This window comes from Anopheles coluzzii, chromosome 3 (assembly GCF_943734685.1).
Source record: "Anopheles coluzzii chromosome 3, AcolN3, whole genome shotgun sequence".
NCBI classification, from domain to species: Eukaryota; Metazoa; Arthropoda; class Insecta; order Diptera; family Culicidae; genus Anopheles; species Anopheles coluzzii.
In genome coordinates this window covers 88,790,002-88,814,721 of record NC_064671.1, presented here as the reverse complement: position 1 = coordinate 88,814,721, position 24,720 = coordinate 88,790,002, and the positions used below count along the sequence as shown (strand labels likewise).

The 24,720-nt window shown below is 48.5% G+C and overlaps 4 protein-coding genes across 5 annotated transcripts in view; 3 read left to right on the top strand and 1 right to left on the bottom strand.

Moving 5' to 3' along the window:
- Positions 1 to 24,720, top strand: part of LOC120956844 (mRNA (2'-O-methyladenosine-N(6)-)-methyltransferase) — a 218,602-nt gene that overhangs the window by 1,136 nt on the left and 192,746 nt on the right. The window contains exons 2-4 of one of the 2 annotated variants that reach the window (XR_007452557.1): positions 1,167 to 3,127; positions 3,199 to 3,342; positions 5,462 to 7,428. Coding sequence is in view for 1 of the 2 variants with exons in the window: in XM_040378616.2 (XP_040234550.2) it covers positions 1,182 to 3,127; positions 3,199 to 3,342; positions 5,462 to 5,759 (2,388 nt within the window). In the remaining variant the exon portion in view is untranslated. Of the gene's footprint in view, positions 1 to 1,166; positions 3,128 to 3,198; positions 3,343 to 5,461; positions 8,020 to 24,720 lie in introns of those variants that run through there. The other variant, XM_040378616.2, reaches the window with a different exon arrangement.
- On the top strand, positions 9,740 to 19,744 carry LOC120955954 (E3 ubiquitin-protein ligase mind-bomb). Its single transcript, XM_040377228.2, has 6 exons — positions 9,740 to 10,774; positions 12,858 to 13,850; positions 15,297 to 15,404; positions 15,492 to 16,577; positions 16,647 to 17,801; positions 17,900 to 19,744. Exons 1-6 carry the CDS (start codon positions 10,619 to 10,621, stop codon positions 18,038 to 18,040), a joined length of 3,639 nt encoding a protein of 1,212 aa, XP_040233162.2. The 5' UTR covers positions 9,740 to 10,618; the 3' UTR covers positions 18,041 to 19,744.
- On the bottom strand, positions 19,988 to 21,430 carry LOC120955955 (28S ribosomal protein S31, mitochondrial). Its single transcript, XM_040377229.2, has 2 exons — positions 21,291 to 21,430; positions 19,988 to 21,205 (listed from the first exon to the last, which is right to left on the bottom strand). Exons 1-2 carry the CDS (start codon positions 21,320 to 21,322, stop codon positions 20,026 to 20,028), a joined length of 1,212 nt encoding a protein of 403 aa, XP_040233163.2. The 5' UTR covers positions 21,323 to 21,430; the 3' UTR covers positions 19,988 to 20,025.
- On the top strand, positions 21,748 to 24,604 carry LOC120957862 (dynein regulatory complex subunit 6-like). The gene is made up of 4 exons (XM_040380280.2): positions 21,748 to 22,339; positions 22,438 to 23,934; positions 24,033 to 24,239; positions 24,378 to 24,604. Exons 1-4 carry the CDS (start codon positions 22,127 to 22,129, stop codon positions 24,468 to 24,470), a joined length of 2,010 nt encoding a protein of 669 aa, XP_040236214.2. The 5' UTR covers positions 21,748 to 22,126; the 3' UTR covers positions 24,471 to 24,604.

Here is a 24,720-nt window from a genome sequence, read left to right as displayed (position 1 = left end):
AAGCATCAGTTTACGATCCCAAACATGTGGCGGAAGATGTTTGTCTTTTTCCGTTTTAGGATGCATCTCCTCACAACGGAAGGAATGCTCGTTCGAAAATGGAATCTCAGTTGCATAGACAACAGTTTGGCAAGCGATAAGAAAGCTCTTTTTTCACGTAGTTTAGCAGGAAATACCTTAAATTGACTCCAGTTGTTGAATATAGGTTGACAGTATCATGCCTAGGTTCTGTTCAAGAGATTGAAGAGATGCATGTAATCGAAAGACTCAAAATCATCTATAAGCAAAACTTACTATTATTCTTCTGTTGGAATGCTCATATCGGATTTAAAAGATATCGTGTAATTTCTATTACTTTTATTGAACCTGAGGTACTCTAATACTTCAAATTCAGGGTCAAATATTTGGTCTTTGGAATCAGAGATGGGAACGTTTTCTTGTAACTATTGCAAATAACTCGTCATTATTAGTTACTTTTACCCTTTAAATTCATCACAATACGCAACGACCAGTTACTCATAATAAGGTGCCTTTTTCTTATTAATATTGTCAATTATTGCAACTAATGACCAATCACTAGTGTGTAATTACTATACAGCGCCCTACCGTATGGACAGTCGTTTTTCGCGAATTGCGGAAAATATGGAGTAGATAGAAGAAAACAGTGAATGTATGAATTGTGCAAAGGACTTTTTCACAGTTTTGTGTATTTTTTTCGAATTTTTAAGACCATTATTACATGACTCACTACAAAAAAAAACAAATTAAGGATCGTAACATAACTATATAGACACCTCGAAAAATAGGGTTTTTGTACTAAGTAATGCTTTAAAAAATCGTCCAAAACTAGAAACAACATATTTTAGGAAAGTTTCACAGACATACTATTTTTAACGAATTAAAAAAAGTGTTTTATAACTGTTTTGAAGGTTTTATATGTTTTATAAGTGTAATTATCAAAATATATTTTTTAATATTAAAAAAATAAAAAAATTAGCCATTATTTTGTTAAACAGAGCGTGCATAAAACTAGCTTAATTGTAAAATGATTCGTAAATTTAAAAAGCATAAATTACTTAATTATTTATTTATTTGTTTTAATTTAATTCATTTAATTTTCTCTAAGATCATAATCCAAAACCGTCCCATTTTATTCCTCGTTTCAGGACGGAAGCCACAACATGAATGACGTTGGCATGAACAGTAAAACGGAGAACATACTCCCGGCGGCACCGTCCGCCTGGGACCAGCTGACCAACCCCTCCCTGGCCGAACAGCAACACCCGCAGCACCAGCAGCAACAGGTGCCACCGCTCCACCAGCACCAGCATCATCCGGCCCAATCGCCCCAAATGCAAGCGTCCAGCCCGACCACCATCAGCGCCCCGCTGCTAACGCCCACGAAAACGACGCCTCCCGACGTGGCACACACCCCGTCCGGCGCCGCCCCCGGTGCCCCCGGTGCCAACTTCAACGAGGAGCTGGCGCCCGAGCTGACGCAGCAAGGCTGGCGGAAGTTTTGGTCCAAGCGTGAAGGGCGACCCTACTTCTGGAACAAGCTGACCGGCGAATCACTCTGGGAACCGCCCCAACTGAACCGTGGCCCCCCGCAGTTCGACCCGCTGACCGACCCGCTCGGCATCTGCAGCACCAGCCCGCTGAACGGTCCACTGCCGATGCACAACAGCACCGGCTACAACAACAATACCCATCCCTCGCCCCACAACCACCACCACACGCTGAAACGACGTGCCTCGGAGGACGCAGCCCAGCAGCCGCAGCAGCAGCAGCAGCAGCATCACTCCGCCCATCTCCCGCCCGGTGCCGGCAGTGTCGGTGGACCGCCACCGCTCAAGAAGTACGTCCTGCCCGGCCCCTGGGATCTCGAGGTGCCGACGAACGTGCTGATCTACGAGCGACTGCCCACGACCTTCCCGCAGCCCTACCCGGAAGTGGAAGCGTTGCGCGGTTCGCTCACGCTCCGGCTCGCCAAAACGTACGAGGATCTGTGCAATAAGCGGGAATCGATCGCGCCGCCGAAAGATTCCTTCCAGCGCTGGCTGATGGAGCGGCGCATCATCGACCAGGGCATCGATCCGCTGCTGCCCAGCCAGTGCACGCCCGAAATCTCGCCCCAGATGTATCGCGAAATCCTGCGCGACATACCGATCAAGATCGTGAAGCCAAAGTTCACTGGCGACGCGCGCAAGCAGCTCTCCCGCTACTGTGACGCGGCGAAGAAGATCGTCGAGCGGCGCGGCGCCAGCGAGGAGAGCAAAAAGATCGTCAAGTGGAACGCGGACGAGGCGTACGAGTGGTTGCGGCGCACGGTCGGCGCCAGCTACGAGGACTTCCAGGACCGCCTCACGCATCTGCAGCGCCAGTGCGAACCGCACATCATCGCGACGGTGCGCGTCAGCGTGGAGCAGCTGTGCGCCAAGCTCTACCACCTGTCGATGCAGCACGCGCGCAACATACGCGAGCGGCACGCGCAAATACTGAAGGAGCACGGCATACCGGAGCTGTCCGCGCCGCTGCAGCCGCCGGTCACGCGCAAGGTCTGGTGCTATCCGGTGCAGTTCGCGTTGCCTTCGCCCCGCATGCCGCAGATCGACTACAGCAACGATCGCGACCACATGGTGATCAAGTACACGAACACGGCGGTGATGGCGGCGCCGGACACGCACGTCGTAAACATATCGCACCTGCAGAAGCTCGAGCAGCTGTACCGGTACAACTGTTTCGACGACAAGAAGTTCGACTTCTTCATCGGGCGGGCGTACTGCATGCTGAAGCGGTACGCCACCTTTCTCGGCAACAATGCGAACCCGAACCAGCAGGAACCGGAGCTGACGCAGGCGGCCCTGCCGGCGGTAGTGTTCGAGTGTTTGCACCACCACTTTAACGTGACGTTCGAGTGCTTTGCCAGCCCGCTGAACTGCTACTTCCGCCAGTACTGTTCCGCGTTCGGCGATACGGACTCGTTTTTCGGGTCGCGCGGCTCGTTTCTGGACTTTAAGCCGGTGTCGGGCTCGTTCCAGGTGAATCCACCGTACTGCGAGGAGCTGATCGATGCGAGCCTGCAGCACATCGACCGGCTGCTGACGGATTCGGTCGAACCGTTGAGGTAACGGGGAGGAATGTTTGTGCGATATTGTATGCAACTGATTGGAATGTTTTTTGCCATTGCCTTCACAGCTTCATTGTGTTTCTGCAAGAGTGGAAGGATCCACCGTTAAAGTGTCTGTCCAAGATCGAGGATAGCCCGTACAAGCGCAAACAGGTGGTCGTGATGGGTATGGAGCACGAGTATCGCCATGGCCTGCAGCATTGTATACCAAAGTGAGTAATCGACATACACAAACACACCATTTTGGTTAATGGGACGGTTGTAGTTGAGTCAGCAAATGATTAAAACCCCCCTGAAGCGGGCACATTTGTCGCAGGCTTTTCAAAGCTTTACCTACACGTTGTGTCAAATGACAGTTTGTGGTGTGCGTAATGATTTACTTGAGCATGTATGCTTCCTTTTATGGGTAATTGTATTATATATATCCTAGAAAACTCTGTAAGCAGGTAGGCTAAGTCACTTTCGTATGTAATCATTGTTTTTCATCGCGCGCAAGAAGTTATTCCTCATTTCATTTTTAGCATTGTAATTTTCAATTTCTTTAGCATGATTTTCAACACAAGCCTAAGGCAGGGTTTGAAGCCGGATCTCATTACCCCTTGGCCAATGAAGTATTGAAAATCATTCTGAAGAAATTGTATATTATTATGATGAAAATTGCAAGGTTTTTTCTAGTCACTTTCTAATGTAAACAATGCTTTTCGCCGCATATGAACAGTTGTTCCACATTACTCTAATATTTCATTTTCATCGTACTGGGTTAATCCACGTGCACTTGATATTTCATTTCCATCATAATAATTTTCAATTTCTTCAGCATAATTTTCAACGCGTCTCAAGCTGGATTGAGTTTGACAGTTTTTTGTGGTGTGTTAAAAATTATTTGTAAAAACTGAAATTGCATTTTTGAGACAAATGCATCATTTGAGTGCTGTTGAAAAACATCTTGGAGCCGGTGAATAATTATGTGCACATTCGTAATGGAGCCTTTAATAATTTTCTATTTCTTCAGCATGATTTTCAACACTTCAACGGTGTTACCTTCGTTTTTTCACCGGAGTTTGGAGCCGGATCTCATCATCCGGATTGACATTTGAAGTGTTGATAATCAAGCTGAAGAAATTAAAGATTATGACGTTGAAAATGTAATAATAGATTGATGTAGATTAACATCTTGCACGCGGTTAATACAGAGTTTCCCAAGTCACTTTAGAATGTGCACATCATTATTCACCACCTCCAAGTTATTTTTCAAACAGCAATCTCTTATTGTATTGACAACACAATACAATTTCAGTTCTTACGCATGATTTTCAACTCATCACAAAATATTGTCAAACGCAATCCAGCTTGAGAAGTGTTGAAAATCATGTGGAAAAACTGAAACATTACAGGGTTTTCGAGGATTATATAGACATGTTCAGCGAGTTGTAGATTCGTTCAGGCATATAATAGACTCTTTCAGCGAGATATAGAATTGTTCGGATGTAGGCGTAGACATGTTCAGCGATTCTGTAGAGCTGTCATTTGTTTTGTTTACACACTGTGCCGCAGGGTTCAATTTTTCATTCTGAAAAGTCCTAAAAGTAGCTAATAATCATTCTCCAAGCTGTTGAATACATAAATTAGTTGAAAAAAGCATATTATTTCGAAAACCGTTTGTTTACCTCCTGCTGAGAATGATGCAAGTTGCAGTCCAAGGGGTACGAAAGTGACAGCTCTACAGTATAACCGAACAAGTCTACACCTACTTCCGAACAATTCTATATCGCGCTGAAAGAGTCTATTATATGCCTGAACGAATCTACAACTCGATGAACATGTCTATATAATCCTCGAAAACCCTGTAATTCCATCCACACGGAAGTAAATAACTTATTCGGCAAACCCTGCTGCTTCTGCTGCATGAAACGAATATTGAACTTAAATTTCCACTGCTACATAATATTAGTTGAAAGTAGGAAGCTTTAAAAATTTTACCTTAAAGCATTCTCAATTAAAATAATTATTTTTGTATAATTTTTCAATTTTTAGGTTTTGTTTAACAAAGGTCGTTTTGTATTTGTTGAAGATCGTCTGAATTTAACGAAGCTCGTTTCGAAGATATGATGAAGATCGTCTGCAGGGGCGAAATGTACATGACATTTTTGAATTAAAGTGCTATAGCTATAAGAATCTCTTAAATTTTATAAATATAAAACAAATACAATTCAATCATTTCACCAGCTGTGTGCACCACTTCACTAAATATATCAGCAAAACATTCCGCGGCAATTTATGCTCAACCACCGAATCTAATCGTACGGGTTTTTTTCTTTTGCACTTTTGCAGATCGGAGGTGAACTTTAAAAGCATCGTCGGCACGATGGTGGTCTGGTTGCAGAATGCGGCCGGGTACGCCCGATGGGCCCCGACCGAGGCGCGCGTCGACGCCCTGCTGGAAGCGTTCCGTCCGGGGCGTGAGCGCGACCGGGACAAGGCAATCGCTACCAGCACCGTACCTGTGCAGCCGAGCTGTTCGGCCACCGCCAGCTCACCGGAACCGGGCACGGCGGGGAACAGCGGCAGTGGTGCCGGTGATCTGTCGTCCACCGGTCCGAGCAAGCCTTCGACGCCGGCCACCGTTTAGGACCGCTCGTGTGGTTTAAGCAGAGTATAAGCAAGGATGCGCAAGGTGTCGAAGTGGGTCGAAGTAAAAACCGGTTAAAACAACAATAGCAATCAGTGGCAAACGTGTACCACATAGAAAACCCCACACCAACCGTACGCAATGTAGTTTTTAAGCGATCCAATCGAGAGCGCCAATAGAGAAAGACATCCATTAGCGGGGGTGGCGTACCTTTGAAGTGTACGCTTCCTTCTTTAGTTGGTAAAAGCAAACAAAACAGACCAACCAGCACCTTCAACCTTCATAGCAATCACGATCCAGTTTGATCCTGTTTATTTGATTTCAACGCACTTTGCGCTCTCGACGACCACGAGCAGAAAGGATCCGGTACGGTACGGTGGGCAGTAAACACGCCTAGAATGGTTTACATGTATAAAAGGATTTACATTTATTTTCTAACTAGAACAAAAAAAAGCCGCGAATCACGTTGGTGGTAAGGTAAGGAATTGGTAGCATAATTCCGACGGGTGGAAAATGTGTGTCGTGAAGGTGGAAGGAGAAGGAAGAACAAAACCCGAGATCTCTATTGCCTCTACGTTGCTACGTTTTAGGCCGATAGTAGTTGTCACCGATTTGGGGCATAGCTCCAGATCGGGCCATATTCGAACGAAAGTAACGATTTATATATACACACACACACGCATATTATGTATGTACAGATGAAAACGTATATTATCTTAAATTAATTGCCTCTTCAAATCGTTTCGCTGGTATAACGACAGCATGGTAGGGAAATAGCAACAACACACACACACACACACACACACACAATTCCCATAGCGTACAGGGAACACATTCACAAACAGCAGCAAAAAGTTTTTAAAAATCACCACACAAAAGGACTATTTTGTCACTGAAAACCCCTGTGCATGGTAGAATTTCAATGCATAGTGCAGAAAAGGTTCTTTCCCGTTCGATTTATTCGTTCGTTCGATCGTTCGTTAGCTAAATCTAAGAATAGGAATGTTTTAAAGGTTGGCCCCACCACCCCATCCTATGTAAAATGTGTCCCCCCAGACCCTTCGTTTATGATTAAGGTGTAGGAAAACAACGGCCGCAGCCGCCGATAGGTACAGTTAAATGCAGATTTATATATTTATTACACACACACAAACACACAAAATACGTACGATTGAGGGCTTGAGTTGCGTTTGAGCGTAAGAGAAAGCCCACAAGGGCAACCACATATGATAAGGTGTACGTAACTTCTCTCTGGGTCTTACCTTATATATTGTTGTGTGCGAAGTGGAAAGCGGAAACAGTTGGCTATACTGTGTAACGGTGGCAATTTTATTTTTAAATTAAACGATAAGATTTATTCAAATAACAGTGAGATTACGTAGCGTGCGCCCCCCAGGTTTACGTTGGTTGGTAAAAAGCGCTTCTTCTTTTTCTTTCACGATCGGAAAAGGAAAGATCGAGCTTGCTGTAGGGAAGGTAGTTTGTAGCATACCCTTCCAACCATCATACTTCGAGTTTTTAGACAGTTTACTAAAAGAGAGCAGAGCGGACGATTGATTAGTAGGTAGCAATAATGAGCGGTTCTTTCAGCGATCAATTCAGATCGAGCGAGATCATCCTTCTTTTCCAACAAGCGTGTAGCGTGTATTCGTCGTGTTTGTATGTGTGTGTGTATGTCTGAGGATCAAGGTTAGAAGGAAAAGAAGAGGTCTTTAGTAACTTTGTTGTTCAACTAGTGGTTAATACACATACTTTCCACACTTACAAAAAATCCGCTGACGATATCGAAACACAGCGTCTCAGAGTATACAGGAACCCGAAGATGATGATAATACCCCCCCGATACGTAACCCACTTAGAGGGTACGATCGCGTGTCTATTTAAGCGCACTCGGATACAGTAAACAAACTTTATTCTAAAAAAAAAACATGTACAATTTTCTTTCTGTGTTACTATGTTTGGCATTACATGATCGACCAAGGGCGCACGGCACAAGTGAACGTCCACGCGTATATATATACACACACACATAAATTATTAGTTCAAAAGCAACAATGTACAAATACAACAAAAGGCACTCTATTCTTGTAGGGAAACTCCGGTATCTCTCCCCCTCATTCTTAGGTACGGAAGGAGGAACAGAAACGCCGAGTACGAGGACGTAACAATGCTTATTACTCTAATCAAATCAGTTTTTAGATCGGAAATATAATGTTACAGATTGAACCAATAAATAAGGAAAAATTATTTAAAACGTTAATGTTTTCTGCTATCGCTCGTGTATTGAAGGTGGATATTTTGTCTCTTTATCTACTAATTGATCTACTAATACTTTGACCCTTGTCCATTTCAGTGTTGTGCACTTATTTCTGGGTCAATTCTCAATAATAACAGCACTATTCAACGTTCGGGAGATTTTTTTCAATTGATTACATGCCTTCAACGGTTGTTTGAACGCTTGGAGATAGAGTGAGAGAGTACCTTAGATATACTAAACCATGGATGAAGTTCTCATTGAACCTTCTCCGTCATCATCTTGGGGTCTTTACATCGACTTACTATATTTATTGGGTGTCCTTGGTGATGAGGCACTGTCCCAGATGGGGGTATCCTGCCTCATCCCGTGGGTTCACCGACGTTCGGCACAGTGAGGATCACGGCGCGAGAGAGATGAGATGTCCTCATGAAAGCCTCACCTCATTCATGGTGGTCTCAAATAGCCTAGATCTCGATTATTGCTTCATTGAGGACCTTGAAGACTTCCTCTTTCGCTCTCTCTTGTTGGCCTGCTCACGATAGAACACGTCGTCGTGACATGAACCGGGCAGCAATTATTCTCCAGGATGCTCGGACCCTGGCTGCAGTCTCCCATCCATGTAGATACTGGATCTTCGACATATCTCGCTTCATCTGATCTAGCAATCGAGTTCGCTGTGCTCTCCTGCCCCTTATGCCGAACTGGGGATCGCTATCGAACATCTTCTTGGTGGGGCATGAGTCCAGCATCCTCATGACATACCCCAGCCATGGTATCCTGCCAGCCCTTGAAGACCTTATAGTACAGATATCTGGAAGTTGACATATTTCCATTTACACACATATTTTTTTTTAGATTTTGGTTTTTAGATGGTCTTCTAATAGCCTGTACATATCGACTATATCGTTACTGAGGTCCTTAATGGGCTTATATAGATGTCAAAAGTATAAAGCTGGATGACTTCCCAGACTGCTTGCCAGTTGGGTTTTTGGATATGGTATCAGTTTCTTGATCTATGGCCTAGGATCTGTACATTATACTTGTTAGCATAGATGAAACACTAGCTTCGTTTAAAACAAATAAAATTTAAATTAAGATAAACGATAAAACTGAGCCTAACCAGAAACTAGATTAAAAGCGTTCCAGCCCTGGTTGGTGGTTGATTAGTCTGTGGCAGAACCTGCTGCAATATCTAAGTACAGATGTAGCCAAAGTACAGGAACTCTAAGTCGTTGACAGCTGTGCCATGTTCAGCGATCGACTTGCTATTCCTTCGAAGCTCCAGAAGCGAATCATCCGCCAAGTACATCGTTGACACCATGGCTTCATTCACTTGCATTCACAACAATCCTGATATCATGGCATCTTCAGGACCGAAGCCGAAGCGTTCCTCGGTCCAACTTCTGCGACTCTTGGAGTTATCTTATTAGCATAATCTAGATTTTGTTATCTTCAAACATTGAACAAAATTTTTGAATAAACATAAACCATTGTTTCGAACAGCAAGAATAACACTAAACCACTCAAATGATTCACCAAAAAGGAAATAAAATTACAAAAGAGCTCAGTTCAGGGGGTTAAAATATCTCCCAACTGGCGCTTCGAAATTCAAACCCGATTTGACGTTTCCTATCCGCATGCGCGCTGTCAAACTTCGGGCCTGTCGGGCTGCCTTCGGGTTGCTTCGCGTTCAGCCCTTCCAAAACGGCAAACGCGGTCACACTTTCCCACACATACACACACACATACACACTATTCCGTCTTCCAGCCCGTGCGAGCCCGTAGTTTGAAAGCTGCTGGGCTGCTCAGCACAAGCAAGACTTGGTTCACTTCTGCAGTGGGTTTTTTCAATGAAATATCATCCCCAAACGTACACCTGACCCGTGGGGAGAATGGGCCGAAACCAAAGTGCTGTGATTTGAAAAACTGGTGCAATAGCTGTCCACACACTGTTCAAGGTGCAACGAGGGAGCACATATCCCCACCCCTGCCTCTGGTGGATTTTTCCGTGCGGGACGGGTGCGAAAGAAAGTTTGGTGCCAGGTGCCCAACCTCCTCTTCCCCGGGACACGCGCGGGGGAACAATTATACAAGTTTGATCGGTTGCCCAGTAATTTGGCATACAAACACACACGCACACACAGAAGTGCTGGCTGGCTGGCACGAGTGTGCAAAAAAGTGTTCCTATTAGTGTGTTGGAATTGAAGGCAAAGTTGTGTAAAAAGTACAAAAGTTTTCCAACATCTCCAACATATTCTGGCCGCCCCACCAACGGGGTGCAAAGTGAGATGGGGTGGTAAAGTGTGCTTGTGTGTGTATGTGTGTGTGTGTGAACAGTTTTCCATAGTGAAGTGGTAGCAGCAACAACACCACCAGCAACAAGAAACGAGAAGAAGAACGCGGTTGTGTTGCCTTTTTTTTCTCACCAGCATTCACATCAAACGACGACGACGACGACGACATCTCGTCATTGAGTGAGTCAGAAAGGAAGAGTGAAAGAGAGAGCGAGAGTGAGAGGGCACGATAATAGTGGTGGCAGAATCCATCCCGCAGATTGTTGTTGCGACCGCTGCTGACCAGATTCCAATGCACACGGGAAACAATGGCCTGTGCTAGTACCTCGTCCACGGCCAGCATGGAGCTGGTGGGTCCGGCAGGGCCGACAAACGTAGCGGCCGCAGCACGACCTTCACGCTTCACGATGGAAGGCGTCGGATCGCGGGTCATCCGCGGGCCGGACTGGAAATGGGGCAAGCAGGTGAGTTTCACAGCCGGGCGACGACAGTAGAACATTCCAGCACTGCCAGAACGGCCGGGCAGTGCCAGTTCCGGGATGCGCTGGCAAAACGAGAGATCACAATTTGGGTCATAAAGTTGGCAGGCGAAGAGGAGAAAGAGCACACACACCGTGTGTGTGTGTGTGTATTTATGGAAACAAAAGGGAAATCCTCTTTCCCCAGGAGAAGAGGGCTCATGCTTAAGGAAGGGAGCACAATCAGCAGGTACCAGAAATTAAATCCCGATTTTGTGCGTTTTAGAGCGAACCGAAGAAGCGAACCGTCTGAAGGCAATGCGAATGGCATTATCTGTTGCTGACGCTTGGGATGCTGCTGCATAGATTTGGGATTTATGTGACCGACCCATCCGACCGCTTGAGAGGCACGCACCATTAGCATTTACGGCAAAGCGAAGCGATGGTAAACGCAGGCAAGCGAAGGGCAAACGACCGTACATACCGAGAAAAGGAGCATCCGCTTACAAGAATGATGCAGCAAAGCAGGCCACGAGAGAAAAACGGCACACATAAAGCAGTTTGTTTGTGTTTGTATGTGTGTGTGTACGAGACCTCCGGTCGGCTCCGGTTGGTCGCTGGAGTGAAGAAGGCAGCGCAGCGTTAATTTAAAATTTATTATTTCATCAATCAACGGCCAACAGCGCCGGTGGAGGATTGCGCACGGAAAACAATTGCAGCGGCTCCGGGAGTTGCCCGCTCACCACGGTTTACCGATTCGTAACATTTGGCAGTCTGTGGGGGGGGGGGGGGGGGGGCTAGTCGTCTCGCCTACTAAAGCGAAAACTAATTGGGAGTGTGCAAGTGAGCCTGCTAAGTGAGGCGCCACTGTTATGCTTAGTTTTTTCTTCTCACAAGCTTTCAGTTTGTTTTTCGTTTTTAGAGCGTCCTCTGTACTAGTGGAAGGAGCTCGGAATCGGACCTACCCGATTCCGATTCCGTGTTCGGAATCAATTCCAGAGTCGATTCCGATGCTGGAATTGATTCCGATTCCAGAGTTGACTCTTGAGCCGATTCCGGAGTTGACTCTGGAGCCAAGTGCACTCTGGAGCCGATTCCGAAGTTGAATCTGGAGCTAACTCCGAAGTCGACTCTGGAGCCGATTCCAGATCGGAATTGATAAGAAGTTTCAGAAGTGAAATCAGTCCGAGAATCTCCATGAGAATGGATCATTTACAAGGAAATTTTGATTCTTTGCGACTATCAATACGTAGCATCATTGAACATAAACTCCTATTCCAATGGATATGCCGAAACCGACTCCGTATCAAAGCCGATTTCGAATTCAGAGCCAATTCCGATTCAGGTACCAATTCCGATTCCGGAACCAATTGGAATCGATTTTAGAAAACTTCTGAGCTAGTCGGAATCAATTCCGACAAAAACTTCATTTTCCCTTCATCACTACTCCGTACCACATAACTGTGGCCAATGAAGCATTGGTTTAATTACGACAAAACGATGCTGTGGAGACTCTTACCTTTAAAAATGCACCCCTCCCCCAAAAAAGATAGTAAATTGGTTTATTTATTTCCTTTCAACGTCGGTTATGGCAGCGGGGGCCGACCCACCCGAGCACCGCGTTGCGCAAAAGTCGCCGCCACCTTCAAAAGCCGTTTGTGTGATGCCTCAATCGATCGTCACTGGGGCAAATGAAAACAACAACAACACGGCCCGAGACGCCGGGGCATACAGTGGGGCAGGCGGTACACGCGGCCAACCAACCACCACAAACCGCAGTAGTCACATGGGAACGAGAGACATCGCGCCACTATTAGATCGCGTACGCGATCATCATGCCGCCTGCCATGTCTGCCTGCTCAGCTCACCGCGCGATAAGCGCTTGACCCCGGACAAGATTTCCGCCTCGGTGTGCCGGTGTTGTTTTCATTCGATTTTGCTGCATCGGCTTTGCATCGGGCCGCGCTGGAACTGCTGGGGGAATCTCTTCCGGCATCAGCCCTCTAAGCTCGATTTCTATTTTGATTTGTTTTTAATTCTCTCTCTTTTTCTCTCTCTTTACTTTCACTACGCCCGCTTCGGTTTGCAGGACGGTGGCGAAGGACACGTCGGCACGGTGCGCAACTTCGAGTCGCAGGAGGAGGTGGTCGTCGTGTGGGACAATGGGACGGCCGCCAACTACCGGTGCGCCGGTGCGTACGATCTGCGCATCCTGGACAGTGCGCCGACCGGCATCAAGCACGAGGGCACGATGTGCGACACCTGCCGACAGCAGCCCATCTTCGGCATCCGCTGGAAGTGCGCCGAGTGTAACAATTACGATCTCTGCTCGATCTGCTACCAGAGCGATAAGCATCATCTGCGGCATCGCTTTCACCGCATCACGACGCCCGGCGGCGAGAAGACGCTGCTCGAGCCGCGCCGCAAGTCGAAAAAGATCGCCGTGCGGGGGATCTTCCCGGGGGCGCGGGTCGTGCGCGGCGTCGACTGGCAGTGGGAGGACCAGGACGGTGGCAATGGGCGCCGGGGGAAGGTGAACGAGGTGCAGGACTGGTCGTCGGCGTCGCCCCGGTCCGCCGCGTACGTCGTGTGGGACAACGGGGCGAAGAATTTGTACCGCGTCGGGTTCGAGGGCATGGCCGATCTGAAGGTGGTGAACGACGCGAAGGGCATGACGGTGTACCGGGACCATCTGCCGCTGCTGGGCGAGTATGGGCCGGGCCGGGCGCCGAACAACTTCCAGATCGGCGACCAGGTGACGGTCGATCTGGACATCGAGATAGTGCAATCGCTGCAGCACGGACACGGCGGCTGGACCGACGGGATGTTCGAGTGTCTCAGCACGACCGGCACGGTGGTCGGCATCGACGAGGACCACGATATAGTGGTCGCGTACCCGAGCTCGCACCGCTGGACGTTCAATCCGACCGTGCTGACGATCGTGTCGTCGCCGATGATGCTGCTCGCCGACAACCAGCCGCAGCAGTTCGCGGTCGGCGATTTTGTGAAGATCTGCAGCGACCTGGAGCGCATCAAGATACTGCAGCGGGGCCACGGCGAATGGGCGGAAGCGATGGTGCCGGTAAGTGGGAGTTGTGGTTTTGGTTTTGTTAGTGATTGTTAGCCGTTTTTGTTATCTGTTTGTTATCAATTCTACGTGCTATCGATGTACAGCAATCTTCGATGCCATTTTTTATATATTGTAAGAAGCTTTTTAAACAATACGACCATTTGGACCGTTCCTGCTGAATGCATTTGGATGAATTATAAGCTTAATAATTCTCAAAAATATTATAACTAAATCCTCTCAGTGCGTCCTATAGATTCCATGCTAATGATTCAGTCATATTTAGAGAGTAAATGAAACAAATTCTAATTGATTAGTTTACTTACTTTAAAGGGGTTCAATTACAGAAACAAATTCAAAGAGGAAAGGAATCGTGAATCAGATAGGGCTAAACGGGGCAAAATGGGCACCCTTTATTTAAGTATTATTTCACTGGGCCATTGAATGTGTATTATTATTACAGGGTTTTCCAGGAGTTCTCATAGGACTCTGTAATGACTCCTTCTTACGTGAAATGAACTTAATGCAATGGGAATTGGACTCTATAGCATCCTTGTTGGACAAATCTAATTGGAATTTCCAAGGAGCCTGCCCAAAAAGATCCAATTGAGTCCAATTTCACCAAATAAGGGAAGTTAACTTCTGATAGGAAAGAGTCAAGGAAGTGTCACACAACTATGAGAGCCCCTGGAAAACCCTGTAATACAACAAAAATATAAAATTACTCCACTTAGGGCAAAATGAGTAGTCATGCTTGGAGCAAAATGAGCTGATGCTTTGACATGCGGCGCTTGGTGAGACTACGGTGTTGTATTTATCCACACTTAACATGGTCATTTTAACATGCCCACTTTGTAGAAGTAATAACTATTAAAAATATAGAAATCTAAAGAACATAAAGGAGAAAACAGAAATGCATAGTAATAATAGAAAACAAAACAAGAATAAACAGCAGAAGAGTGAAGAATAGAAAAATAAAATAGAAAATACAAAGAACGAAAGGAAACAGCCTATGGTAACAAACAAGTACTGTTTGAAAAGGGTAAAATTAGACATAAATACGTAGGCAGTAAAGTGTGCGACCATAAAACAGCTTTATATTTAAGAATAATCACTTTTGAAGTGAATCACCGCAGCTCCAAAGTGTTGTTATGTAGATTTGTTTCACTTTAACATTTTAAGCTAAATAAGTTAATAGTTTTTGCCAGAAGTATTAAATTTTCTTCGCTGACTATTAACTGTTTGAGTCATGCGTTTGAGCTTATGACTGAGTCATATGAAATGGGCACGAATTATCTCAAATGAATCACTTTTCCTCAGAATCAGACTTCCATCCTTCGCCATGATTGAGTCAAACCAAGCTGATAGCAGGTTGTTGACCTAAACCTGGTTGAAATAATTATTTTAAATACCTTTTTTAACGATCATTAACAACATCCCGTTTGCTTCCTTCAATTACAGACGCTCGGAAAGGTGGGCCGCGTGCAGCAGGTGTACCACGACAACGATCTGAAGGTGGAAGTTTGCAACACATCCTGGACGTACAATCCGCTCGCTGTGACAAAAGTTGTAAGTCTGCGACAAACGAGCCTTCCCTGGGGAAAATTCTACTTCACTAACGTCTCAACTTTCCTGCTGTCCCTTCTCGCTGCTTAGGCTTCCTCGTCCGACGGTGCCACGGCCGTCACAACCAACGGCGAGCGGCTGTCGGCGATACTGAAGAAGCTGTTCGAACCGCACGCCTCGGGCGATACCACGGAAGAGCTGGTAAAGGCCGCCGCCAACGGTGACAAGGCGAAGGTGGAAGAGTTCCTGATCGGTTCGGCCGGTGGCCAGAACGTGACGCCGTCCTCGTCGTCGGCGGCCGGTGCCGCTGCCAGCCTCGGTGAATCCCAGTCGGTCGTCAAGGTCGACGTGAACGGTGTGTTTGCGGGCCATACCGCCCTGCAAGCGGCCAGCCAGAACGGCCACCTGGAAGTGATCGAGGTGCTGCTGCGCCACAATGCGGATGTCGAGATCGAGGACAAGGACGGCGATCGGGCCGTCCATCATGCCGCGTTCGGCGACGAGCCGGGCGTGATGGGCATGCTGGCAAAGGCGGGAGCGGACCTGAATGCACGCAACAAGCGGCGCCAGACAGCGCTCCACATCGCCGTCAACAAGGGCCACTTCAATGTGGTGAAAACGCTGCTCGAGCTAAACTGCCATCCGAGCCTGCAGGACTCGGAGGGTGATACGGCGCTGCACGACGCCATCTCGAAGGAGCACGACAACATGCTGGCCCTGCTGCTCGACAACGGGGCGGACATAACGCTCACCAACAACAACGGGTTCAATGCGCTGCACCACGCCGCCCTGAAGGGCAACCCGAGCGCGATGAAGGTGTTGCTGACCAAAACGAACCGGCTGTGGATAGTGGAGGAGAAGAAGGACGACGGCTACACGGCGCTGCACCTGGCGGCGCTTAACAACCACGTCGAGATCGCGGAGCTGCTGGTGCGCATGGGCAAGGCGAACATGGACTGCCAGAACGTGAACCTGCAGACGGCGCTGCATCTGGCGGTCGAGCGGCAGCACGTGCAGATCGTGAAGCTGTTGGTGCGCGAGGGCGCCAACCTGAACATTCCGGACAAGGACGGCGACACGCCGCTGCACGAGGCGCTGCGGCACCACACGCTGTCGCAGCTGCGGCAGCTGCAGGACGTCGAAGGGTTTGGCAAGATTTTAATGGGCTTGCGAAATGTACGTTTTGTGTTTGGCGCTTTATTTTTGCAAACATTTTGTAACTTACTTATGTTTCCTTTTTTGCAGAACACGGACAAGAAAGCGTCGGCATCGATTGCCTGCTTTCTGGCGGCCAATGGGGCCGATCTGACGATAAAAAATAGAAAGCTACAGACACCGCTGGACCTATGCCCGGATCCGAATCTCTGCAAAACGCTGATCAAATGCTACAACGAGCGCAAGACGGAGGATATGGACAGCATGACCCTCGGTATGGCGAGCCACACGGGCGGCGGCGGCGGCCCTACCATGCCACTGCGGCGCGGAGGCTACCGCCCGCCGGATGAGCCGATCGCTTCCACGTCCGCGGGCAATCCGGGCACGAGCGGGCTCGGCTCGGGCGGCCTGAACCACGCCCAGATCGACGCCAACCTGCTGATGGGGCTGAGCAAGATGTCGATCCAGCCGAACGCGGCCGGCGAAGCGAACACGAACGTAAGCGTCAACCACAACACGGCAAGCAGTGGCGGCGGCGGCGGTGTTTCCGTAGCCTGCAGTGTCGCCACCACCACCGCCGGCGACAGCAGTGGACCGCTGGACGAGTGTCTGCTGTGCTCGGACCAGAAGCGCGACACGGTGTTCAAACCGTGCGGGCACGTGGTGTGCTGCGAAAACTGTGGCCCGCGCATCAAGAAGTGTCTGATCTGCCGGGAGTCGGTGCTGTCGCGCGAAAAGATCGACGAGTGTCTGGTGTGCTCGGACCGGAAGGCGTCGGTGTTTTTCAAACCGTGCGGCCACATGGTGGCGTGCGAGCACTGCGCCCCGATCATGAAGAAGTGCGTCCAGTGCCGGACGCAGCTCGAGCAGATGGTACCGCTGTCGGTGTGCAGCGGTGGGCAGGGTAGCGTGATCAACATCCAGCACCCGGTGGAGGACGGTAAGAAGGATCTGCTGCACAATCACAATGCATCGCAGCAGCAGCAGCAGTTGCTGCAGGGCACGAACAAAGCAGGGCTTGGCGTTGCCATGAACAACACGATGTCGCCCAATGCAAGCGCACTGGCGGCGGGTTCGGGCGGCGGCGGCGTTGCGCTGGGCAACAATGGGCAGGCGGTCGGGGGCGCCAGCAGCTCGACGGGTAGCAGCAACACGAACGCATCGCTGATTGTTTCGCCCAACAATCTCAACCTGGTGGACGATTTCCAGAAGCTGCAGCAGCAACTGCAGGACATTAAGGAGCAGGTTGGTATTTGGAGGGGTTTCTTACAGTTTTTTTTTTTGCGTGAAAATACTAATTTATCTTCTCTTTCTCTTGTCTTCCTACCACGTCCTACCACCAGACGATGTGCCCGGTTTGCTTCGATCGGATCAAAAACATGGTGTTCCTGTGCGGCCATGGCACGTGCCAGATGTGCGGCGATCAGATAGACGGCTGTCCCATCTGCCGCAAGACGGTGGAGAAGCGTATTCTGCTGTTCTAAGGACAAAAAGAGACAAAAAACGGTGGATAGAGATGAGTCCCCATCTCCTCCCGCCGTTTCCCAATAGGCTTTAAAAATGCAAAGTGGTTTACGATCGGTCATGTTCGGAAAACAATTCGAAGGATTGTGTTGTGCTGACCTTTGGACTCTTGCCAATGTTGGAGATTTTTCCTGCCCGGAATTCCGGAATTGAATTTCCACCTGCCGTGGGAATTGGGCCAAACAAGAGGAATGTTGCAAGATTTTTTACTGACGAATTTGTCAGTATTTTGTCTTGTTTCAGAGTAGTACAATCGGAACTAGAACTGGTTCAACTTCGATTGCCTGCCAACAGTTGAATTTGTACATTTTTGCTGGTACGTTTTTCCACACACAAAAGTATTCGGATTCGTTTACTATAAAAGTCATGGGATTTTTGTTGTATTTTTCTTTAAGACTAGGGGTGTAATACCAATACAACGCAAGAGTCAAGAAAGAGTCGGAAAATTATGAGAACCCTTGGCCAACTCTTGTATGTAAGTCGGTTCCATGATACACGGCCAGAACATGGGCATCCGTTCGACGCTCACTTCAGAATGTGCGAATCCGCTCCGAAAAACTAGAGGTGAGCATTTCGGTTCTTTTAAGTTAACGTGAATGAACCGAATCGTTCATTGCTGTGAACGTGAACGTGATTTCGGTTCTTTCGTTCTTTAGCAAACAGCAATACCTGTAAAGTCCTGTGAATCGGTATTCTATTCGAAAATCGGTAAAACTACAAATTAATCCGTTGGTTTGATCACATGAAAAATAAGCCAATATTAACACTCATTTAATATCATTTGACCCTAGAAAGCAATTCACGCAAACAGTTTAAAATCGACCATTTCTTGTTTTTTTTTTCACTCTCTAAATTTGCAAATGTTAAACAGGTTTTTCGTCCCATTCAAACGGGAACGAACGGATTTCTCATTGAAAAGTGAGGCACTCATGAGTGCAAATGAGAGCGAGATTGGGTGTCGCGTCGAACGCATTTCGGCGAACGGAGTCGGATGCTCCGGCCGACGGTCATATTAAGTCGTACGACTTTTACAACAAGCCCGTCATGGGTTCAAGCCTCGTATATGCCGATGTCGTCATACACAGTACAGTACCTTTCCTGCTATGAGTTTTGCTTCTTTTTCGTCTTTTTCGAACATGTCGATCGTGTGCACCTTCCCATTTAGGTCTCATTTACGATAGTGGCTACTGTTAGGTTAGGTGTTTTTGCACTTTTTTTTGTTTTATATCAATCATCATCCACCGACCACTCCTGCCCTCCCCCTCATCATGCTGACACCGAGACGACTCCCTTTGCGCCAATTTGTATTGTTAAGTTAGTAGTAGTAGTAGTAGTGTTTTGTGTTTTGTCAATCCCGAAAAAAAACCCTTCGATTACCGATCGTTGCCGTCCACAGCACAGCAGGTGTTTGCACAAATAATCAAAACGCTTTCTGCAGCACAACGGAAGAAGCAAAATATCATGAGGTTAAAATGTGCAAAAAAGTTGTCATAAAAACAGGCTTTAGTTATTTGGTTTAGTGGGAGGGAGTGCACATTTTCGGTGCATAGTTTTACACCTTTTTTCTACTCATTAAATTTTTCCCATTTGTGCCTTTGATTTTCGCTTAAATTATAATTGTATCCAATGCATTAAATAGATTAAAAATAGGTAATATATTTTTTAGAGTACGTTTAAACGAAAAAAAAGACAGTGAATCCCGGGGTAAACCGGGTCGGTCGAGAGTGTGGGGTAGCACCGACCGTCAAGCAAAACAATCAACCCACTTTTCCGGCACGCATTTATACGATGTATACCCATCACCGACAACAACTTCCGCTCAATAGAACTGTGAATAAAGCAACATCAATAAACCGTAAATAACATTAGGAAAAACGACGAAAAGTAAAGCAAACGACTACACGCACTTTCTCTAGAACGTATTCTATTTTACCGGAATTAATGATTATTTCTCAACCTCCTTCGCCTTGCTGGCCGCTTCCGCCACGATCAGGTCCTGCAGCAGTTCCTTCTTCTGCTCAAAGTAGTCCCGGAACCACTCGATGTGTTCGCGCTTTTCCTGCGCCGTAATGTAGTGGTTCTTCGACAGCCCCACGCACACCAGCTCCATAAAGTGGCGGACCGGGCCCTTGCGCGGGCACCACCCTTCCAGCTGCTCCTCGAGAAACACGTGTTCGGTGAACGGGACGGTCGCTTCCGCCTCCCGCCCCTGCTCGTTGTCGATCGGGAACTTCCACAGCTTGCCCTGCTCCGTCCAGAGGGCCATCTTCTGGAAGTAGTTTGCGGGCGGATGCGTGACCGCCAGCCGCAGCTCGCGCTCGTTCAGCCGCTGCCAGGTGCGCAGCTTGTCGGGGCTTTCCTTCAGCGCGGCCTGGTCGGTAAAAATGCCCAACGGTTCCTCGCCGAACAGCTTCACACTGCCCGGACCGCCCGGTGCGGCGTGGGCCGTCTGCTTCGCGCTGGATCGCTTGCGCTCGTACCGATCCTTCGAGCCGAAGCGCTCCTGCTCACCACCAGCACCCCCCTCTTCCGTGCGCCTTTGCTTCGCCCGCTTGGAGTCGATCGATTTCTTCACCAGCGTGCTGCGCGTTGGCTCACGGTCGCCGCCAGATGCTTGCGCCGCCTTCTGTGCCTTCCTGTCCACCACCATGCCGGTAATGATGTCGTTCAGGTTGCTTTCCCCATCGGCGGCCGGTGCCGCTGTACCGAGCAGCTTCGAGAGCAGTTCCGATTCGGTGCGCTTCGCGTCGCCCCCGAGCGCGCTGGCCACTTTGCGCGTCGCTTGGGCGAGATCTTTCGGGCGCTCCTCCTCCGCGTCGGAATCGGAATCGCTGTCGGAGGATGCTTTTTTATCCTGCGATTTCTTGCCCTTCGGACGGGGAAGATCGACCTTTTTGACGAGCTTCAGCTCGCTTTCGGTGTTCATCATGGCGAGCAGCTCGTTGAGGCGGTTCAGAGCGGCGGACGATTTTTTGCTACCATCACCTTCACTCGCGTCGGCCACGGGTCGTGTTGTGGACTTTTTTGGTGGCTTTGGTTTGTCACTACCATCGCCGGGAGTGTTCGAGTCGGAGGAAAAGCCATTGCAGGACAGCAGCACTCGGATGCTCTGTGACTTATGTAATCTGGACAAGCGGCAGCCGGGTGATGGAGAAAATGGGACAAGATTAGCTTTGTTTGCGGACGCTGACGAGTGTACACGGATCTTACCTAAACAAAGGTGCACGAGCTATATGGAACATGGTGGAGTGATATCTTTACAAGTTACAACTTTCCAATGAAATGCCCCTTGCCAAACCCGGCTGTAAACCGAACAACAACTCGTGGGATTGTTTACAACCAGGCCCAAAAACATACGCGATGGCAACTCGATGAGCTGTCAAATTCAAAATTGACAGTTGAAGAAATGCTCGGACCGTTACACTGCGGAGGTGAAGCACGTGATTGCGGTGAAAACGGAATTAAAAGAAAGAAGGAGCAAATTCATTCTCTCTTGATGAAAATCTTCTTTTTCAATGTATTTAAAGTGAAAAATAGTTGCTCGAAAAAAGACTAAAAATAGAAACGCGTTAGAGCAAGCGTATATGTGCGTTCCTCCCCATGCGTAACAAACTAACTCAAATGTAACCAAACAAAAAGTTGTGTTTTTATTTTCACCCTGCGTTGACGCTTTTCCGCACTCCTACCATGTGATTGTACCAACGAAAAACAAACACACACACACACCAAGAAACAGAGCTTTCCCATTCGCTTGGTTTCGCTTTTCTTGGCAGCAAACATCAAACAAACAAACCACCACGCATCCCTCGCCCAAGCTTTACGGATGATTGACCCTCCACCGTTTCACCGTTGGATGAATTTATTTTTAAACAGCACCCTCACTTACTCACCGGCGGCGGATACTCTCGGCGGTTGGCTTCCGATGTTACCTTTCTTGCTAACCAGCGCCAGTCAGCGGTTTGAGTTCTAACGATAAGGAGTGCTTTCCCTGAAGCACCGTTTTGTCCCTTTAGTGTGTGTGTGTGCGAACAACAGCAACAACAAAAATGATGGACTTCTTTATTGCGAAAAACCACAACACTCCTGTGGAGGCACCGGCGCCGGAGATGGAGATGCTCACGTTACCATTTCCCAAGGAGGACGGAGAACATACAAACGGAGTTGTTGAGACGAAGAAGAAGAAGAAACCTAAAGCTACTCTCAAACAGCCAACGCCCGAGCCGGAGATATTCACGGGCTTTAACTATCTCCCAATGGAAGTAAGTGTTAAGGAGATCCTCTCCAAAAGGGAGAAGGTGGTGTGCTGAGACCTCCAACAATACAACTAACTCCCCAACCGACCATTCTTCCCCAACAGCTTCTGCTGAAGGTGATGAAACAGATCTCGGTCGACGATCGGCTTGCCTGCGGCCAAACCTGCCACCGGTGGATGGAGGCGGCCCACTACTACCTACCGTTCAGCGATCGCATCATCTACCGCTTCACGAACGTCAACTTTACCGACTACGAGCCGCCGATCAAGAGCTTCCTAGGCGCGTTCCGGATATTCCCGCGCATCGCCATCAAAGCCTGCACCTTCTACGGGAACAGCCAGTTCTGGCCGCTGTTTGGAGAGCACGTGATCGAGCTGACGATAAAGAACTGCCTGATCAAGGATACCGAGCTGCTGTACATCTTGGAGCACGTGCCAAATCTGCGCCAGCTGAAAATAGAGCAGTGCGACGAGCTGTTTCGGTCGTGGTATTTCGAGAAGCGCCAAAGCTGCTGCGAGTCTCACTTTGTGCTGCCGGACCTGCTCGACGTGTCGCTCACGAACAATGACTTCTTGGACGAGCTGCACTTTAACAAGCTGATGACGCTCGCACCGAATATTGCGCATTTGGATCTGTCGAACTGCTTCAAGATGATTGCGTCCCATCGGCGGGTCGCGATGGTGGAGCACATTATGCGCTTTATCAACATGCACCAGTTCCAGCTGCACACGCTCAAGTTTAACGGGACGCTTGCGATCGACGATATCTGTCTGAGCACACTGTCCATGATCGAGGGGCTGAGCTTGGAAACGTTCAGCATGACGTTCTGTGACAAGATACCGGCGGCGATCATTGATCTGCTGAGGCGTCAGCCGGACCTGAACATTACGCAGGACCTGGAGTGGAAGGTGGGCAGGCATCCGATCAAAGCGCCCGGGTTCATTAGCTTCCTGGTGCGGCAAACCAATCTGGTGCATCTGGATCTAACCTCTTCGCTCGGCATTACGGATGAGGTGATGGAGCTGATCACGACTTGTCTGCCGAAGCTGAAAACGCTCAAACTACGGCGCTGCATTCTGGTGACGGACGAGGGCATCATGAACATCGTCAATCTGGTGAATCTCGAGGTGCTGGATCTGTCGAACTGCTATCGCATCTCGGATCATGCGATGTACAGGGGTGTGATCGGGCGGAAGGTGAAAAACCTCCACGAGCTGTACCTCTGCGAGCTGCCCACACTGAGCGACTACTCGCTGATACAGGTGACGCTGAATTACGAGATGCTGCAGGTGCTGGATTTAAGCAACAGCCCGAATGCGGCAACGGACGCCACGATGCAGTACGTCAACTACTATCTGGTGTCGCTCAAGCAGCTCCATCTGTACTGCTGCACGAAGCTGACGGATTCGGGCCTAACTGGGATCGATCTGCCCGTAAAGCCGATGATCACCTGGGACCAGGAGGAAACGTTCCCGCTCGATCGGCTGTTTAAGCTGCGCGTACTGAACCTGATCGGTTGCTACCGCATTACGGACCTGTCGCTCGAGAACGCTTTCAAGCTGGCGGAGTTGAAGGAGTTGCATCTCGCGCGTTGTTATCAGGTGGAGTGTCAAGTGTCCCTTTATAGATGCTATTGCTCTGTATGACTGTATGAGCTTGTTTAATGTCTGGTTTTTTATCTCTTCTCCCTCAAAAATAGATCTCAGAGAAGGGGATTGCCGTCCTGAGCCAAGTGGCAACCGCGCTCGAGTTTATCGATCTCAGCGAGTGTCCGCTGGTGAACGATAACTGCATCGAGATGCTGACGGCTAACCTGAAGCGGCTCCGAACCCTCAAAGTGAACAAGTGTCCCCAGCTGACGAACGCCTGCCTGGAGATAATCGGACGAAACTGTAGCTACTTGAAGGTAAGCTTCGTGCCCGTCAGCTAGGCACACGCACACACAACCACACACACACACACACCGTTTCGTCCGCACTGTATTTTTGTCCGTGTCGTTCCGTGTGATCCACCTTTCGCTTATGTGCTTGAAGTTTTCCTACAGTACCTGCACATGATCGACTGCCGGCGGGTGCGAAAACCGCGCGAACGGCTCGCGAACCATCGCTCGCTCAAGGCGGTCTACGTCGAGTGGTAGCGGCGTCCCGTCCCCAGATGGTGAAGGGTTCCTATGACTACTCCCACTTTACCAATTGTACTGAAACGATCAATAAACAAGTGAAAGCCAAACGAGTAAAAAGAAAGACGGTGTAGCTCTATTTTAAAACCACCATGATCGGGCGTAATAGTCAGTAAGGTAAGCGTAAAAGGGGTGTCATGTACTATTACGAAATTCTGGTCTCGGGCATGAGACATGCTTCATGATCGTTTGGCCCACATTAATCCGA

What these genes read in the sequence shown, in the direction of transcription:
- LOC120957862 (XM_040380280.2), top strand. Translation starts at nt 22,127, where the DNA reads ATGATGGACTTCTTTATTGCGAAAAACCACAACACTCCTGTGGAGGCA. An exon ending in TTAACTATCTCCCAATGGAA is followed by an intron (nt 22,340 to 22,437) that starts GTAAGTGTTAAG and finishes CTTCCCCAACAG; the next exon opens with CTTCTGCTGAAGGTGATGAA. An exon ending in ATCTCGCGCGTTGTTATCAG is followed by an intron (nt 23,935 to 24,032) that starts GTGGAGTGTCAA and finishes CCTCAAAAATAG; the next exon opens with ATCTCAGAGAAGGGGATTGC.
- LOC120955955 (XM_040377229.2), bottom strand. Translation starts at nt 21,322, where the DNA reads ATGTTCCATATAGCTCGTGCACCTTTGTTTAG. An exon ending in GCTCGTGCACCTTTGTTTAG is followed by an intron (nt 21,206 to 21,290) that starts GTAAGATCCGTG and finishes CCGCTTGTCCAG; the next exon opens with ATTACATAAGTCACAGAGCA.
- LOC120955954 (XM_040377228.2), top strand. Translation starts at nt 10,619, where the DNA reads ATGGCCTGTGCTAGTACCTCGTCCACGGCCAGCATGGAGCTGGTGGGT. An exon ending in ACTGGAAATGGGGCAAGCAG is followed by an intron (nt 10,775 to 12,857) that starts GTGAGTTTCACA and finishes TTCGGTTTGCAG; the next exon opens with GACGGTGGCGAAGGACACGT. An exon ending in TTTTAATGGGCTTGCGAAAT is followed by an intron (nt 16,578 to 16,646) that starts GTACGTTTTGTG and finishes CCTTTTTTGCAG; the next exon opens with AACACGGACAAGAAAGCGTC.